At 49.1% G+C, this 17302-nt stretch overlaps 1 protein-coding gene across 3 annotated transcripts in view; it reads right to left on the bottom strand.

Annotated features, from left to right (window-relative positions):
* Positions 1-12024: 12024 nt before the first annotated feature.
* LOC309539447 (solute carrier family 2, facilitated glucose transporter member 5-like) overlaps positions 12025-17302 on the bottom strand; it is a 29635-nt gene continuing 24357 nt past the window's right edge. For all 3 annotated transcript variants that reach the window (XM_082235721.1, XM_082235722.1, XM_082235720.1), the window contains 3 exons: positions 16822-16897; positions 12503-12630; positions 12025-12280 (listed from right to left, as the gene is read on the bottom strand). In XM_082235721.1, coding sequence (XP_082091847.1) covers positions 12107-12280; positions 12503-12630; positions 16822-16897 — 378 coding nt within the window. In that variant the 3' untranslated portion in view covers positions 12025-12106. The remainder of the gene's footprint in view (positions 12281-12502; positions 12631-16821; positions 16898-17302) is intronic.

The following is a 17302-nucleotide window of genomic DNA, read 5'->3' on the forward strand; positions in this document are numbered from 1 at the left end:
CAGAATAGACCGTGGCAGACCGTGAACCTTGAACACGTGGTCTATGAACAGTTTGGCGGTTTGTTCCGCCGTGGCCACCTTCGCACACGGGATGAAATGTGCCATCTTGGAGAACAAGTCCACCACCACCAGCACGGCCGTCTTGCCCCTCGAGCTGGGCAGATCCGTGACGAAGTCCAGGGCGACTCTCTCCCATGGTTCGACCGGAGTTTGCAGCGGTTCCAACAGTCCGGCCGGCGGTCTGTGCACTGGTTTGGCCCTCTGGCAGGTGTCGCACCTCGCCACGTAGTCCGCGACCTCCCCTCTCATTCCGGGCCACCAGAAATCCCTGGCGACTAATTCCACCGTCTTCTCCTTGCCAAAGTGCCCGGCAGTGGGTGCGTCGTGCAGCTGATGCAGTACCTTGGCGCGAAGTTCGTCTCCCGGCACGTAGATGGCCCCTTTACGGATGAGCAATCCATCTCTCAGCTGGAACCCGTCGGTCGCCGCCGTGCCCCTTTGCATCTCTGCCATCTTTGCTTGCGCGAAGGAGTCAGTCTGCAACGCTCGTCGCACCGCCTCCAGGTCCACTGTCGCCGCAGCGCACGCCCACACTGTTGGTGCGAAGATGTGCATGGCGGCCGCTGGCGTGGCGTCCTCCAGATACTGTGGCTTACGGGAGAGCGCGTCCGCCATGATGTTGGTGTCCCCCGGGACATACTCTATTCGGAAGTCGAAGTTCGCAAAGAACTCAGCCCAACGTATCTGCCTCTGGTTCAGGAACTGTGCCGTGCGCCAGTGCTCCAGATTCTTGTGGTCCGTGCAGACCTGCACCGTGTGCTTGGCTCCAATCAGGAAGTGCCGCCATGCTTTGAACGCTGCATGAATAGCCAGCAACTCCCTGTCCCAGATGGTGTAGTTCTGTTCGGACTTGCTGAGCTTCCTGGAGTAAAACGCTCCGGGCCTCCAAACCCCCTGCGGGTCCTTCTGCAGCAGGACTGCTCCGACGGCCCTGTCCGAGGCGTCTGTTTCAACTCTCATCGGCCTGCTGGGGTCGACATGAAGCAGCTGTTCCTCCGACGCGAAAAGACGCTTGAGTGCCTGAAAGGACTGCTCCGCCTGCGCTGTCCAGATGAACTTCTTTTTCTTGGAACTGAGCGTGTCCGTGATGGTCGCTGTCTGCATAGCGAAGCCTTTGATGAACTTGCGATAGAAGTTCGCGAAGCCGACAAACCGTTGGACCACCTTCCGGTTGCGTGGGCTTTTCCAATCCAACACCGCTCGAACCTTGGCGCTGTCCATGGCGAGCCCCTTGTCAGACAACTTGTAGCCCAGGAAATCCACCTCCGTCACGTCGAACTGGCACTTCTCCAGCTTGGCGTAAAGCCTATGTTGCTGTAGCCTGCTCAGCACTTCCCTGACGTGTCTGTCATGCTCCTGCTGCGATTCCGAAAAGATCAGGATGTCATCCAAGAAACAGACGCACGTCTTGTAGAGGAGTCCCGCCAACACGTGATGCATGAAAGCTTGAAAAACATGGGAGCCATTTTGCAATCCAAAAGGCATAACTCTATATTCGTAGGTGCCCAGGGGCGTGAACATGGCTGTCTTCCACTCATCTCCTTCCCGCATGCGAATGAGGTTGTACGCCCCTCGCAGGTCCAACTTGGTGAACACGCTGCCCTTGCGTACTTTTGCGAGGAGGTCGTCGATTCGGGGCATGGGGAAGTCCGATGGCGTGGTGACACTGTTCAAAATGCGGTAGTCCACTACGAGTCTTTCTTGGGGCGTGTCTCGCTTCTTCACAAAGAATACAGGACTGCCCCCCGCTGCCTGGGACTCTCGGATGAAACCGCGCTTCAAATTATGATCTATGAACTCTTTGAGTTCCTGCAGTTCGTCTTCAGACATGGAATACAGCTTCCCTTTGGGCAGCGCCGCCCCCGGCAGCAGGTCAATTTTGCAGTCATATGGTCTGTGGGGGGGGGGTAGCTTGTCAGCCTCCTTCTCGCAGAAAACCTCCAAAAATTCTGCGTACTTGTGGGGAATCGCTTGCAGCGTGCCTAGCAGCAGCTGTGACTCCTCTTGCTCCCCTTCCTGCTGGGGCATGATGCAGTGTTCAGCACAAAAGGAAGGGCCGAAGGTCAGCTGCCGCTGGTACCAAGCCAGCGTCGGGCTGTGCTTGTCCAGCCAACTCATGCCCAATACAATAGGCGTGTCCGAGAGTTGAGTGACGTTGAAGCTGATGATTTCCCTGTGATTTCCAAGCCGCAGCACCATAGGTGGCGTCTGCTTCACCACTTGCCCCCCTAGCAGCTCCCTGCCATCCACCGTGACAACCTGCAGGGGCAGCGTGGCAGGCAGCAACTGTATCGCGTGCCGGTCGACAAAGTCCTGCCCTATGAAGTCTGCATTGCTTCCCGAGTCGACGGTGATTGGCACGTCCATGGTGATTCCATTGGGTAGCTGGAGCGATGCGGTGAGCCTCACTACTGGCTTGGGCGGGAGGGGGTCCATGGGCGGTAAAATCTCTGGGGACTGCTTCACTGACACGTCTGGCTGGGCCCCAGTGCCTCTTCCTCCAGCCAGACATCGTCGTTTCCCTGCTGTGGTTCTCCGTGCTGCGTTGCTGCAGTCACCATTGCTGAGGCTGCAGTGTGCTTGTGGAGCCTCCGGGGACACTCTTTCGCCATATGCCCTGGATCCTCGCAGATATAACACTTCCTGTTCCCTCTAGGAGGCTTCGCTTTCACTGCTGCCGGTGCTAGGGCTCTGGCTGCTGACTGAGCCCTTGCACTTCCAACCTCCATCGGTTCCACCCCTCCCCCTGTTGGAGGCGTGGATTGCGCACGCGCTGCTTCTCTGGGAAGGAAGGAGGAGCCCCTGGCTGGTTCGCGCCCGCTGCGCCCTTTGTCCCTGCTCCACGGACGTTCTTCCAGCCGCACCCCCACCGCCAGCGCCCTCTGAACGATCTCCTGCGTGGTCCGGGGTCTCTCCCCCCTCGCAATCTCATCTTTGACCAAGTTGTGCAAGCCCTCCCAAAAAAGGTCTCTGACAGGAGCCGAATCTCTGTCCCATTCCAGGGCACTGACCAAAGCGAAAAAGCGGGCATGATACTGCCTTACGCTGGCCCTCCCTTGCCTTAGTCCATGCACCTCCTTTCGGGCAAGATCCACGTCAATGCTTGATAAAAAACACCCATCCATCGCTTTAATAAAGGCGTCCGCATTTTGGAGCGCAGGATCCTTATCTCTCCACAAATTGCGCAGCCATGCTTTAGCGTCTCCATGCAAATGGGACATGACGAACCCCACTTTCTCTTGTTCATCTCTAAAGTCTTTGTGCAGCAGTTGCAGTGCACACATTACGTCTGCTCTAAAGTTGGGGTACTGTTGCAAATTCCCATCGAAGTGAGAGACCAGACCGCCTGTGCGTCTCCCCAACCCAATCCCCTCTGGTTTGGGTGTCTGTTGCCCTTGCTTCGTAAGCACGTCCAACCTGACCTGGAGATCTCTGTAGGCGGCAGCTGCTTCCTCCTCTCTCTTCCTGGACGCCAGCGCCTCGGCATTCAGTCGTGAAACTGCTTCTCTGAATTCCGTTATTTGCTGTTCGGCCGTCATATTGTCCGCCGTTCGTGAGCTCTCTTGTAGGCACCCGCTTTCTCTCCTCTCCGCGAGGCCGTGGATGCCCACAATTTGAGGTGACGGAGCTTACTGTCAGGGTTACTTCCAGATCCTAGCTCACAGAGGATCACGCTAGCCAGCGATCGTTAAATAAAAGTCTTTATTGAGTTACAGTCTCCATTCTCGAGCTGCTGCGTGCAACCCTACGTCTTATGCTTAGATCGGCGAAGCTCCGTCTGAGTCTCCGCCCCTTGCGCACCAACTTAATATCCTAGCCCTGCTCCACCTTTTCCGCCTGACAGTTCTCCTCTGGGTCCCTCTGCCCCCCTGGGTCTCTTCCTTCCGGGATTCTTCTGACGCTGACCCCCCGGACTCTCCTGTCTCCTTGCGCCGGGCTTTAGGACCTGGCTCCCTTTCCGGGCTGCCTACTGCGCCACCTTCCTGTGCATTTGAACTTGGCGCGCGCGCCCAACCTTCCACTTTCCGTCTAACCGTTACTTCGCTCCCCGATGAAGGTGTGGCCACTCCTGACTCATGCCCTCCCTCCTGTTGCGAGCTGCCAGCACTTGATCCCTGGCGCTCTTCCTCTTTCCTACTCTCTGGCGGTGACTCTGGCCCCGATTTCCAACTGCTCCCCTCTGAGTCCCCTCTGGCTCTATCTTCCTGGGGTGTCCCCCTAGTTTCCCCCCTTGCCCTGGCCACTGGTGCTCCTTTTTGTGAATCTTCTGATTCACTGGAAAGACTCGGAGATCTCGGGTCGTCGTCATCACTCATCCTTTCTTCTGCCTCCTCCCCCTCACTCTCTGTTTCCTCCCTTGCCCTCGCCTCTGCTCCTGAACCCCTGACAACATGAATATATCCTTACAAACAAAACAATATCAAGAATCATAGAATCATAGAATCATAGAATCATAGAGTTGGAAGAGACCACAAGGGCCATCGAGTCCAACCCCCTGCCAAGCAGGAAACACCATCGGAGCACTCCTGACATATGGTTGTCAAGCCTCTGCTTAAAGACCTCCAAAGTAGGAGACTCCACCACACTCCTTGGCAGCAAATTCCACTGTCGAACAGCTCTTACTGTCAGGAAATTCTTCCTAATGTTTAGGTGGAATCTTCTTTCTTGTCGTTTGGATCCATTGCTCCGTGTCCGCTTCTCTGGAGCAGCAGAAAACAACCTTTCTCCCTCCTCTATGTGACATCCTTTTATATATTTGAACATGGCTATCATATCACCCCTTAACCTCCTCTTCTCCAGGCTAAACATGCCCAGCTCCCTTAGCTGTTCCTCATAAGGCATCGTTTTCAGGCCTTTGGCCATTTTGGTTGCCCTCCTCTGGACACGTTCCAGTTTGTCAGTGTCCTTCTTGAATTGTGGTGCCCAGAACTGGACACAGTACTCCAGGTGAGGTCTGACCAGAGCAGAATACAGTGGCATTATTACTTCCCTTGATCTAGATGCTATACTCCTATTGATGCAGCCCAGAATTGCATTGGCTTTTTTTAGCTGCCGCGTCACACTGTTGGCTCATGTCAAGTTTGTGGTCAACCAAGACTCCTAGATCCTTTTCACATGTACTGCTCTCAAGCCAGGTGTCACCCATCTTGTATTTGTGCCTCTCATTTTTTTTGCCCAAGTGCAATACTTTACATTTCTCCCTGTTAAAATTCATCTTGTTTGTTTTTGCCCAGTTCTCTAATCTGTCAAGGTCGTTTTGAAGTGTGATCCTGTCCTCTGGGGTGTTAGCCACCCCTCCCAGTTTGGTGTCATCTGCAAATTTGATCAGGATGCCCTTGAGTCCATCATCCAAGTCGTTGATAAAGATGTTGAATAAGACCGGGCCCAAGACAGAACCCTGTGGCACCCCACTAGTCACTCTTCTCCAGGATGAAGAGGAACCATTGATGAGCACCCTTTGGGTTTCCTGCCAGATTTTTTTAAAAAAGCTATGTGCTTTAAATGTACTGCAATTAGTAAAAGGCACTCTTGGCTACCGAGGGCATCTTCACCTCCAGTGACAGAGCTGGACCCAAGAACACCCAAAAGTTAAGTACCTGCTCCTCTAGGAAAACCTCAACCCCATCCAGGGCAGGCAACTTACTGTCTTTCTAGATCCCGGAACAACTCACCCACAGAGCTTCTGTCTTGCCAGACCCTATTTATCCATTCATCCAGACCACCACTGCACCCAGAGTACAGACCAGGGTCTTCCCAGTTATTTCCAATTCAGATGTTACTGAGAAAGTTGGGTATCATCAGTCTGCTGAAGACACCTTACTCCAAAACTCACAATGGCTTCATATAGATATTTGATAGCATCTGAGACAAAATAGTTCCCCACAGCAGCCCATAGTTCAAGAAACAGCAGGCCAAGAAGTCATGCAACACTACCTTCTAGAATCACTGCAGAACATTGCTCCCTGATACCCACCCACCCCCTATGCAGTCCAGGAATATATAATGGTCAATGGTGTCAAAAACTGGTGAGAGATCAAGAAATAGAACAAGGGACACACTCCCCCTGTCCCACTCTCTGCAAAGGTCATCCACCAGGGCAACCAAGACAGACTTAATCCCATTCCCAGCTCTGAGCCCAGATCGGAATGGGTTTAAATAATATTATGTAGGCCCATTTCCATTTAGGTTCAGACATGGGTTCAGGACTGAATAGTCCTTGGTTGCCCTGATATCAGGAGATAGATGGGTGAGTGAAACATGTTGCTCTTTCTAGATCTTTCATTGGCTTTGGATACCATTCACCTCAGGTGAATGAGAAGTGGAGACACTGTTCCAATCCTACATTTGGGACCAAGTCCAGACAGTAGGATTGAGAAGTTGCCTTTCAGTCCTTTGGTGGCAAGGTTATCACCAATGCTATTTAATTTATATATGAAGCCGCTGGGAGCAGTCATTAGGAGTTTGCAGGCAAGGTGCTGTCTGCATGCAGATGACACACAGCTCTGTTTCTCCATGACAGAATGAGGAGAGGCCATGTAATACCTCGGGCAGTGCTGGGTGCAGCAATGGGATGGATGAAGACGAACAAATTGAACTGGAATCCTGGCAAGGCAGAGGCATTGTGGGTGAGTAGTTCTCATGTCTGAGAAATTGATCAGTTGCCTACCCTGGATGAGGTTGGACTCCCCCTGAAGGAGCAGTTTGACAGTCTGGGTGTGCTTCTGGATTCAGCTGTGTCCCTGGAGGCTCAGATAGCATTTGAGGATAGAAGGGCCTTTTATCAAGTGCAGTTGGAAGGCCAGCTGCAGGGGTTCCAACTTGAATAAAATATTGCGTGGACAGGCGGAGCCCCCAGATCCCAAGCGCGCCCCCCATCATGTGGAATAACGAGTCAAGACAACGTGCTATGGGGTTAAATTGGCCACAACTTTATTAAATTTTAAATATGGGTAGACCTTGGCTCAGGCATTAGGCATTCTCCCTCCCTAGTCCCCAGCCGGGGACCTAGGGAGCATCAGGGTTATCCAGTGTGTGTGTGAGACCACCTTACCCCATATATGCCCACTCAATATGTGGACAAATATAAAATGTAAAATGCCAATGGGTGTTTTAATCTCTTTTTAGTTTATTGCTGAGTTTCTTTTTAAAAAAATAATATTTTAACTCTTTTTACTGATGCCTTTTTGATTTATTCTATTTGTAAACTGCTTTGAGGCTTTATTTACTGTCAAGCAGTATATAAATGTCACAAAATAAATATGAAATAAATGTATGATAATATCAACCAATTTCCTCTAGGAGTGTCTGCAGCTATGTCACCATGACTTCGTAAGTTTCATTGACATCCATCTGTCTCACGAGACAGTGGAAGAGTGCACCTTTTGGAGTGAAGTCCAACCACTGGAGAGTTACAGTGTCTGCTGTGGCTGTAGAGACTGATACAGGAGAGACACGTTTTATTGCACCTGGGGCAGATGAAGGTGTACGTTTGTGCTGATGCGGGCGTACCATGGTGTTTTTTCTTTCTGCGCTCCTCCCAGTGGTCACCTCTCCTCTGGTACTCTCACAAGTACTTGCCCATAAAATGGGATGCTTGAGACAGGGCTGTAGTCATTAAGTGCCATCAGGTACAAGGTGGGCTTTTTGAGGAGTGGGTGCATTATCTCCTTTTTCAAGGTGTCTGGTGCCATCCCATCATGCAGAGACCTGTTCACCACACCTTGAACCCACCCATTTTATGCCCCTCCTCCTGCTAGCATTACTCAGCAATGATAGACAAGGATCCCAAAAGCACATTAGTAAAGGTAAAGGGACCCCTGACCATTAGGTCCAGTCGTGGCCGACTCTGGGGTTGCGGTGCTCATCTCACTTTATTGGCCGAGGGAGCTGGCGTACAGCTTCCGGGTCATGTGGCCAGCATGACTAAGCCACTTCTGGTGAACCAGAGAAGTGCACAGAAACGCCGTTTACCTTCCTGCCGGAGTGGTACCTATTTATCAGCTTGCACTTTGATGTGCTTTCGAACTGCTAGGTTGGCAGGAGCAGGGACCGAGCAAAGGGAGCTCTGTCAGCATCGCCCTTGAGCCAGTGCCACCAACAGGACTCATCCACTTCAGCCCCGACTGGGCTAGGCGAGCTGGGTAGCACTTCCAGAGACCACCTTCTGCACAGGAGCAGGTCAATGTGCTGTGGACTCACAGCTTAGAGTTGTGAGCACCGGATTCACTCTCACAAGAAGACAGTCGTTGCACAGCAGAGTCTAGCAGAGTATATAAACAACTCGGAGAGCAGCTCTGTAGAATATCTTCTTTATTCTATCTACAACTATTATACAACTATATACAGAGCTAAATAGGTCTAAGCATAAATGAATGCTGAACCGCACTGAGTGTCTGCAGCTGCTCTTAGCAGCAACCTTATCTATACACACGATCTCTAACTAACACTCAGTCTCTCTCTCTCCGACACACTGACTGACTGACTCTTTGATGTGGTGCTGGCACAGAATAAGTAGAGAGCAGAACACGCCTCCTCCTCTCTGGAGAATCAGCAGACTCCTCAGGAGATTCTTGGATATGGGAGGGGTGAAATCTCCCTGTCAGAGCGGTACCTATTTATCAACTTGCACTTTGATGTGCTTTCGAACTGCTAGGTTGGCAGGAGCTGGGACCGAGCAAAGGGAGCTCACCCCGTCATGGGGATTCGAACCGCCGACCTTCTGATCAGCAAGTCCTAGGCTCTGTGGTTTAACCCACAGCACCACCCGCATCCCTAGTAAAAGCACATTATTGAGCACTTATTCACAAGCACCTTCTCAAAGTTTGAAGGGCTTTCACTCAGAAGATGGATTAAGCTTGTTTTCAGCTGTTTCAGACAGTAGAACCTTATCCAACGGATTCAAGTAACAAGAAAGGAGATTCCAACTAAACATTTAGGAAAAAGTTTCTGACAGTAAGAAATATTTGACAGAGGAATGGACTAATTTGGAAGGTGATGGGTTCTCCTTCATTGGAGGTTTTCAAGTAGATTTCAGATGCCCATCTGTCAGATAACTGTGATTCCTGCATTGCAGGGGACTAAGGCATGATGACCCTTCAAGTTGCTTCCAGTTCTAGGATCCCATGAAAGCCATAAGACTGCAAAACCTTAAACTGATCCCACAAAGCATGGCTTGATGGAGCATTGGAAGTCTCACTCTTGATGCATCTATTGTGACATCTCTGTCATTACAGAAACAAATGGATTTGTCCTTAAGGTACCTAGGAGGTCTCTAAGGTATCCCGGGTTCCATCTGTCAAGATAGGTGTTAACAGCCAATGGACTGCCTTCATGAGCTGATTTAATGGAGACATTATAGAAGTAGCAATGCCACTGCTTTCACCGCCATGCAATGGGCACCATTATGGGCTCTAAACTTGTGTTGTTTCATCTTTGCAGCAATTGTTATGCTTCCTGCACCCACCCCAGCCGTTGTCTGGACTATTCCATGTAGGGTATACCAGTATACCAGGGAGTCAAATGCGCTCCACAATCCTTAAGGATTACACTCAGAAGCTATCATATCTATGGCCTTATGGTCAGCGGCGTAGCGTGGGTTATCAGCACCCGGGGCAAGGCAAGTAATTTGCGCCCCCTAACCCGGGGCAAGGCAAGTAATTTGCGCCCCCTAACCCCTAACCATGGTCATTAATACTGACGGCTCTACTCTGGGGCAAACTTCGTGGTGACTACTGCCCTACGTGGTGTTGTTTTTGCAATTAAAGGACCCCTGCCTCAAATAAAGCATCTTGGGGATTGGGGACTGGGATTTGCCAAGGGAGCTGGAAATTGCAGTTCAGTGGCAGGTTAGGGGGAGAGGGTCCCTTCCGCGTCTGGGTGCCGTGGGCCCCTTTGCACCAAGACGTGCATCTTTGGGCGTCGCGGCGCAGCCTTCTCGGTCTCCCTCCCTGGCCCGGCTAGTCCCGATGCGGCTTCTTTCTGGCACGGGGAGGGGGCGGCTCTGGGGCCAGAGCGTCGGCCAGCCTCCGGCGCGGGTGGGCGGTCTTGGTGTGCAGGCACTAGAGCATCGCCGATGGCGCGCTTGGCGGGCTCCGCGCGTCCAGACAGCGACCCGAGCCTGGGCGGCATGGCGCTTGGTGCCAGAGCCTCTGCCCGCAGCGCCCCGTCGGGAGACCCGGCCGGAAGGAGCCTCAAGCCGGCTGTCGGACGCGGTTGAAGCAGCCAGGGCGGCATGGCAGGCGGCGGCGGCTCCTTGGCGACTCCACGCGGCCAGCCCAGCGCGCTGGCCGAGCCCCGCAGGCCAATGCTGCCTGTTGGTGAGGAGGGGCTGCCTGGCGCGCCCTCTGTGGCCCTGACGCGCGGGGACCACGGCGAGCGCTGAGAGCCGCTGCCAGCTTGTCGGTTCCACGAGACATGGGGCTCTGCTACAGCCTGCGCCCGAGGCTCTTCGGCAATTCTGGAGGCAGCGAGCGCGCCCCCCCCAGAAGTTGCGCCCGGTGCGGCCGGCCCCCCCTGCACCCCACACGCTACGCCACTGCTTATGGTCACCATCCTATAGTGAGATGAGGGCCTAAGTTCTACCCACTGGAAAGATCTTTAGATCTTCAGGGGTAGACTATCCTCATGAGTATGGGAAGGTCTGAGGGCTCCCTAACTGTTTCTCCTCCTCCTCCTCCTCCTCCTCCTCCTCCTCCTCCTCTTCCTCCTCCAAACTTTGTCCACTACCGTAATACCACAGAACCAGCCCTCAATCCCTGATCTCTGTCATGTAGGCCTGCCAAATACCCTCAGTAGGAATCCAACTAATGATCCAGTTTACTAGACATTTTCAATCAATATGTCCTTTTCATAGACACCTCTGCAATGATGATGGCATTCAAATTAAATTGAAAAGGAGGAAAAAGGAGTTGTCTCTTACTGGTTTTCAAATGTAATTGAAGGTTCCTATGAGCAACTAGCTAGAAGTGGGTCTCCCTGCCACAGCATGCATGGAAATCAATGAAATAAATCCTTCTGGGAATGACAGGTCTTAAAGACAGCATTAGCTTTCCAAGGGATTAATATGGGCATTGGGTCATTTATGTACTGCTTCTGGAACTGGAGCTATTTCATTTGGCATACTGTGGGTGATCACCCCTTGGAGAAATATTGGAATGGGGGCATCCTACCCTAGAGGAGACTTCAGTGCTGTTAAAAGTAGCAGCTAGGTGCTGGGATGATAAACAGGCAATTTTTCACCCCAAGGTGGTGCTGTGGTGATGAACGAAGTGGTAATCATAGCCTATGTGATGGGCTGTCATTCAGGATGAATTACGGGCCTCTACAGTAAATTCAGGGTGGCGCTGTGGGTTAAACCACAGAGCCTAGGACTTGCCAATCAGAAGGTAGGCGGTTCAAATCCCCACGATGGGGTGAGCTCCCATTGCTCGGGCCCTGCTCCTGCCAACCTAGCAGTTTGAAAGCACATCAAAGTGCAAGAAAAATAAATAGGTACCGCTCCAGCGGGAAGGTAAACGGCGTTTGCATGCACTGCTCTGGTTCACCAGAAGTGGCTTAGTCATGCTGGCCACATGACCTGGAAGCTGTACACCGGCTCCCTCAGCCAATAAAGCAAGATGAGCGCAGCAACCCCAGAGTCGGCCACGACTGGACCTAATGGTCAGGAGTCCCTTTACCTTTACCTTACAGTAACTACATGTCTGTAGTAAATAAGTAAAGGCAACAAAGATGTAGCCTGTTCTGGAGTGGAATCTAATTTGGCCCAGCCAAAATATTGTTCACAAGACATTCACACACAAAAAAAAATTACTAAGACCTGTTGAGGTATTTGTCTGTTGCCTTCCTGAAATTTGGACACTTTCATGGCACAGAAAAGCCTGAAAATGGTGTGGAGTGTTCAGACAAAAAGGAAAACTGCAACATCATCATTGTCATTATACAGTTTAAGAGTAACCACAAGTAATCTCTTGGAATATGTTTTTTTATTTCTTTTTTTAAAAACCCTATTTAATAAATGAACAAACTGCATATGCTGTTTAACAAGTTTCTACTTGGGCGATGGCATCTTGAAACGTACCCTCCTGGGATTCCGGGTGTTCACTTTCCCCCTGATTTCTACAAAGGTTCTGTTTCTGGTTTCTGGAATGTACTTGAATATATAAACAAAGATGGCGAAACCAAATGGACAGAAAAAGATTAAGCTATAGGGCCCAATATGTATCTAGAGATGGGGAAAATGGGGGCAGGGAAGGAGAGAAAGAGGCAGACATGAGTATAATGTAGAGCTCTATCTATCATCTATCTATCCACCCACCCATCCATAACACCCATATATCCTTCTTGGCTCCACCCAGCTCCCCTCATTATTATTTTTTGGGGGGAATAATGGTTGTAAGGAGCAAAGTCTGCACTCCTCATCAAAATTACCTTCAAAATCACTCACCTCTATGTAAAGGAAAATCAGTCCTATGAGGAAGCTTAGGAGCCAATGCAAAAATTGTGCAATCACAATGGCTGAAGATCGTGATGACTGAAGGAAGAGCTCCACCATTAGCACAGATGGAAGTGGACCTTTGGTGGATAGAAAGGATTCCAGGAATTTAATACTCCCCCACCCTTGAAAATTGATCTTTCCTAGTTATCGTTTTACTTGATTCAGTTTATTACTGCTTCCAGTGAGATATCTCAGATCAATTTCACAGTAAAAACAGCCACAATAAAAACAACTAAAGACAATCCCGTAATTTCAAAACCAATACAGGTGCAGATTAGGATGAAGATCTCCACTTAAAAGGCTTGGTGAAAAAGGAAGGTCTTCAAAAGGTGCCGAAAACACAACCAAGATATGGTGCCTTGCTGATGAGTGATGGGAGAGGATGTCAAAGGCAAGGTGGCACCACACTCAAGGTCAGATTCAGACATCATCATATGGAACAGACCTCCTCATGAGATGGTATTTGCAATAGGTCCCTGTGGCGTTTGCCCTCCTATGTGTGTGGCAACATACTGGATTCATAGGGAAAGAGTTAACTAATTGTAAAATGACTAACCAATGGTAACCCAGGGGGCAGAGTTAGCTGTGTATAAGGGTTAAGCACAGAGGGTTTTTTAGAGAGTGAGTTAGAATTAGAGTTGTTGAAAAGACAGTCCGGAGTTAGGAGAAACAGAGAAGATACGTCTGTGGGTTGGGTTGGGCTAGTCTGGTGCGAGAGAGGGAGAGAATTTGTTAAGAGGAGTCAGTCAAACAGTTGAGATAATCAGTCAGAAGGTATTAGGAAGGTATAGGCCGGTGAAGAAACTAAAGTTAAGATACTGACAGGAATATTATCTGAGAAACCATAAACTTGTTAATGTTTGTAAAATAAACTTGGGGTTTTTTTGTTCACTTTTAACAAGTGACTGGACTCAGTGTTTTACCAGAGAGCAACTGGTTGGTGGCAGCAGTAAAGAGAGCACAGTGGTGGCACAGGAATCAATAGACCATTAAACGTCCGGCGACCCTGTGTAATCGCCATAGTCCCTACCTTCAGAGCACAGTCGTTAATGGGTATGTAAGGAGTGAGATGATCTCTTAGGCATTCTTATCTCAAGCTGTATGGGACTTTGCACACCAGGACCAATACCTTGAACTTAGCTTTGTAGCTAAACAACAGCCAGTGTAATCCCTTTAGTAGCAGCGTAACAGGGTAGTGAAAGACCGCACCAGTGACCAGTTGGGACATTACTTATTGTGCTAGTTGTAGGTTCCAGCCCAACCTCATTGGTACGCTGGGAAAGAAGGCATTGCAGTAATCCATCCTAGAGGTTTTCAGAAAATGGATGGCATGGCCCACAATGTTTGGCAGGGTTCAAACTCAGTTTGCTGATCCTTATCCAGACCTCTACTGAGTCAAGGTGCCAGTGCAGGGTTTTGTTTTTGTTTTTTTAATGAATATTTATTAGCGTTTTCATAAAGAACAAAACATATAACAACATACACAAAAATAAACAGAAAAAACAAGAAAAATACAAAAAACGAAAACATAAAAAGAACAATTAAAAACACCTGATTGTTCATATACTTATTCTCTTTTACCCGATTTCTCAGACCTCCTCGCACCTCCCCTTCTTGTATTCCAATTTAAATTATTGGTTCAGCAAATCTTTGATCTACATCTCCATTTTAACTTAATTTGATTTATTCTATCATTTTATTATTTAACTTTTCTTCTCTCCTCCATTTCCTCAATTTGTATTTACTCACTTTATTTTCATTTAATTTTAACCATTTTAAAAATAAAACAATTTCAGCTTATTCAATTTTACCCATCATTTTCCTAAGATCGACCAAGAGTTTCCCTTCCACGTCTTTCCCCATTTCCATACCAGTAACAAAACAAAATAAAAGTAAGACAAACTATATTTATATACCCTTTGGATTCCCAAACTCCCCCCACCCTTTTCCCGGTTTCAGTCCCCAACAACAAACATCAGTCCCAATATTCTGTTTAGCCTGGCGATCTCACGTCCGAGGCTCTCAATTCTCTTTCAGCTCCTCTCTGCCGGTCTTTTGGATAGCCTTTAATATTAAACTCCAAATCTCGAAGAAGCTCCGGCCCAACAGGATCCATGTCTCTACCAGCCAGACCTCCATATTCAACAGTGGCACTTGCAAGGTTCTTCAAATCTTGTTTTATATTCCTTTCGGGTCTAAATGTCCCCCAAGTTCCAACTTCCACCTCCAGTTCAGGCCAGGCTCTCCACATCAGATTTTTATTTTCCTTTTTTCTCATCTTGTCAGGCCTCAAAATGCTACTCTCCTGTGACTTCTGCAAAATTTCTGCTTCTCCCTCCTTTTCTTCAGGGCCATCATCTGTCATCTGCTCCATATTGTCAAAGCTCTCTATTTTCTCTGTTTGTTCAATTGGATAGGCTCCATGTTTCAAATCCTTATCAGGTTCAACAGTGTTGCTTACAGTTAAGCCCAGAGCTTTCACATTTGTAGCCAAAACATCATATTGGCTTTGTAACTTTCCCAAGAGAACAAAGGCTCTGTTCAATTCAGCCTGGACTTTCTTTCCTCCGGCCATTCCTGTAATGACACTGAAACCCCTCTAGGGGGATTTTAGTTCCTTATTATTTCTTTCAGCTCAAGTCCAAAAGTCAAATTATTTTGCATCAGCCCTTCCTTATTTTCAACAATTTATTACAGATTATCCAACAGAGACAACCAAAGTAAAGTTCTCCTTTTCCTTCTCGACAGCCAACTTGACAGCTGTCAAATTTTCCAATCTTTCATCAGCAGGCAGACTCGTGGGACATTCCCGGGTCCGGGGGAGGGGGTGAAACTTCAGCTCTCAGAATTTATCCTTTAATCCTCCAGCAAAGATTCCTATAGTGTCAAAATCATGGAATTAAAGTCCTTTTCTAAAAAAAGAAGGTATTTTCTCAACCTTAGCTAGCAGGTCCTTTGCTTTAAATTATTTACAGAGGGGGGGTGGACTTCCTTTTTAACCCTTCTCCGCTCGTTCCTAATCCACAAAATTTTTCTTTAAAGTTCCGATTTCCGTGTTTATTCACGGGTTGATGTTTCAGAGTCCGAATATTCCAAGGAAAAAGTCAGCGCTCTCCGCCAATGGCTCGCGGCTTCACTCCGCAGATGCAGGAGTACTCTCAGCACCGCACCGCACCCCATCCCCGTTCCAAAGCCTTTAAAAAGGCTCCTTCACGGATTGGGGGGGCGCAAATGGTGCCCGCCGAGTCACTACGTTCACAGGCTTCTGCACCTGTGATTTTAAGGGTCCCCGCGTCGCCGCAGCGGTAAGACCCAGTCTCTGCAGAGCCGATTCCCTCCAGAGCTTGGAGGGAATCCGCGATTAAGCGATGGCGCCAACCCAGAAGTCCTCAGTGCAGGGTTTTGCAGACTTCTCCTGATACAGATGTTACAGAGAAATGGAAATTGGGTATCATTACTGCACTGATGACAGCTCTTCCCAAATCTGCTAATGACTATTCCCATAATGGCTTCATAGGGAAACAGCATGGAGAAAAATATGGTACCCTGCAGGATGTCAGAGCACAATTGGCAGGGGACCAAGAGGTAATCACCCAGGGCTCTGAAATAGGAGGAGTAGAACCACTGTAAAAGAATGTCTCCAGTGCCCATCTCACCAAGTCACACAACCGTCAATGGTATCAAATGCTTCCAAAATATCAAGTGAAAATAACCACATGCTCTTACTTTCCTCTGTGTCACTGCCTTGTCTTTACTTCTCTGGTATACCAAAGTGTAGAATGGCATCTTCTGCACCGGAGAGGGCAGGGTGGAGGGTACTATCTCCTCTGCCTGATGCCAGGTGCTGGCTCTCATGGCTAGCTCCAAGATGGATGGGTGTCCTATGAATCACAGCAACTCCTCCCTCTCCATCACCCCCAACACCTGCAGCCTGTCTCATGCTACATCATGTATCTTGACAGGCACATCTGGATGTGATCAGGTTCTCCTAGCTCACCCACCCAGGTCTCAGCAACACATCTCACATGAACAACCTTCTCCACGTTCAAGTTAGATCTAACTCAGGTTACCACAGCACACACAGCAGACAGGCAGCCATGAATCTCTCTATGTGAAGAGTGCAACATTAATAGTAACTCCCTAGCCTTCTATGGTGAATTACCAACTCCCCATAGCTGTGTGTCTTTCTACCATGATCACTTACATTGATCACTTATTCATCTCTCCCCCATCATCTAAAGAGCTCAACGCATCATCTAAGCACTTACCTGGCCCAATACCATGTGCAAAAAGGAATATGCAGATTAAGATTATGCTGAAATACCCCATATCTGAGATGACACTCTGTTGGAGAAAGTAGACTGTATTTCAGTTATGTACTTGTGATCTTGTCAGGTGCCCTTTATTTCATAAAAGTTATATACTGCTTGATTGCTTTTTGATATACCTCAAGTGCATAAAAAGGTAAAGGACCCCTGGACAGTTAAGTCCAGTCAAAGGCGACTATGGGGTGCAGCGCTCACCTCGCTTCAGGCCCAGGGAGCTGGTATTTATCCAGACAGCTTTCCAGGTCATGTGGCCAGCATGACATAGAATTATGCTGCGAGACTATAATTCACATAATCCCTAACCATTGATCATATTGGTTGGGGCTGCCGGGAGTTGGGTCCAAGAGCAAAACTCATCTTTCCATTTGCTATCCCTTATTCCTTGAAATTCTGGCCCACAGAATGCAGTGGGTAGTGCAAA

The sequence above is a fragment of the Podarcis vaucheri genome (assembly GCF_965113315.1).
Source record: "Podarcis vaucheri genome assembly, chromosome: 8".
NCBI lineage: Eukaryota > Metazoa > Chordata > Lepidosauria > Squamata > Lacertidae > Podarcis > Podarcis vaucheri.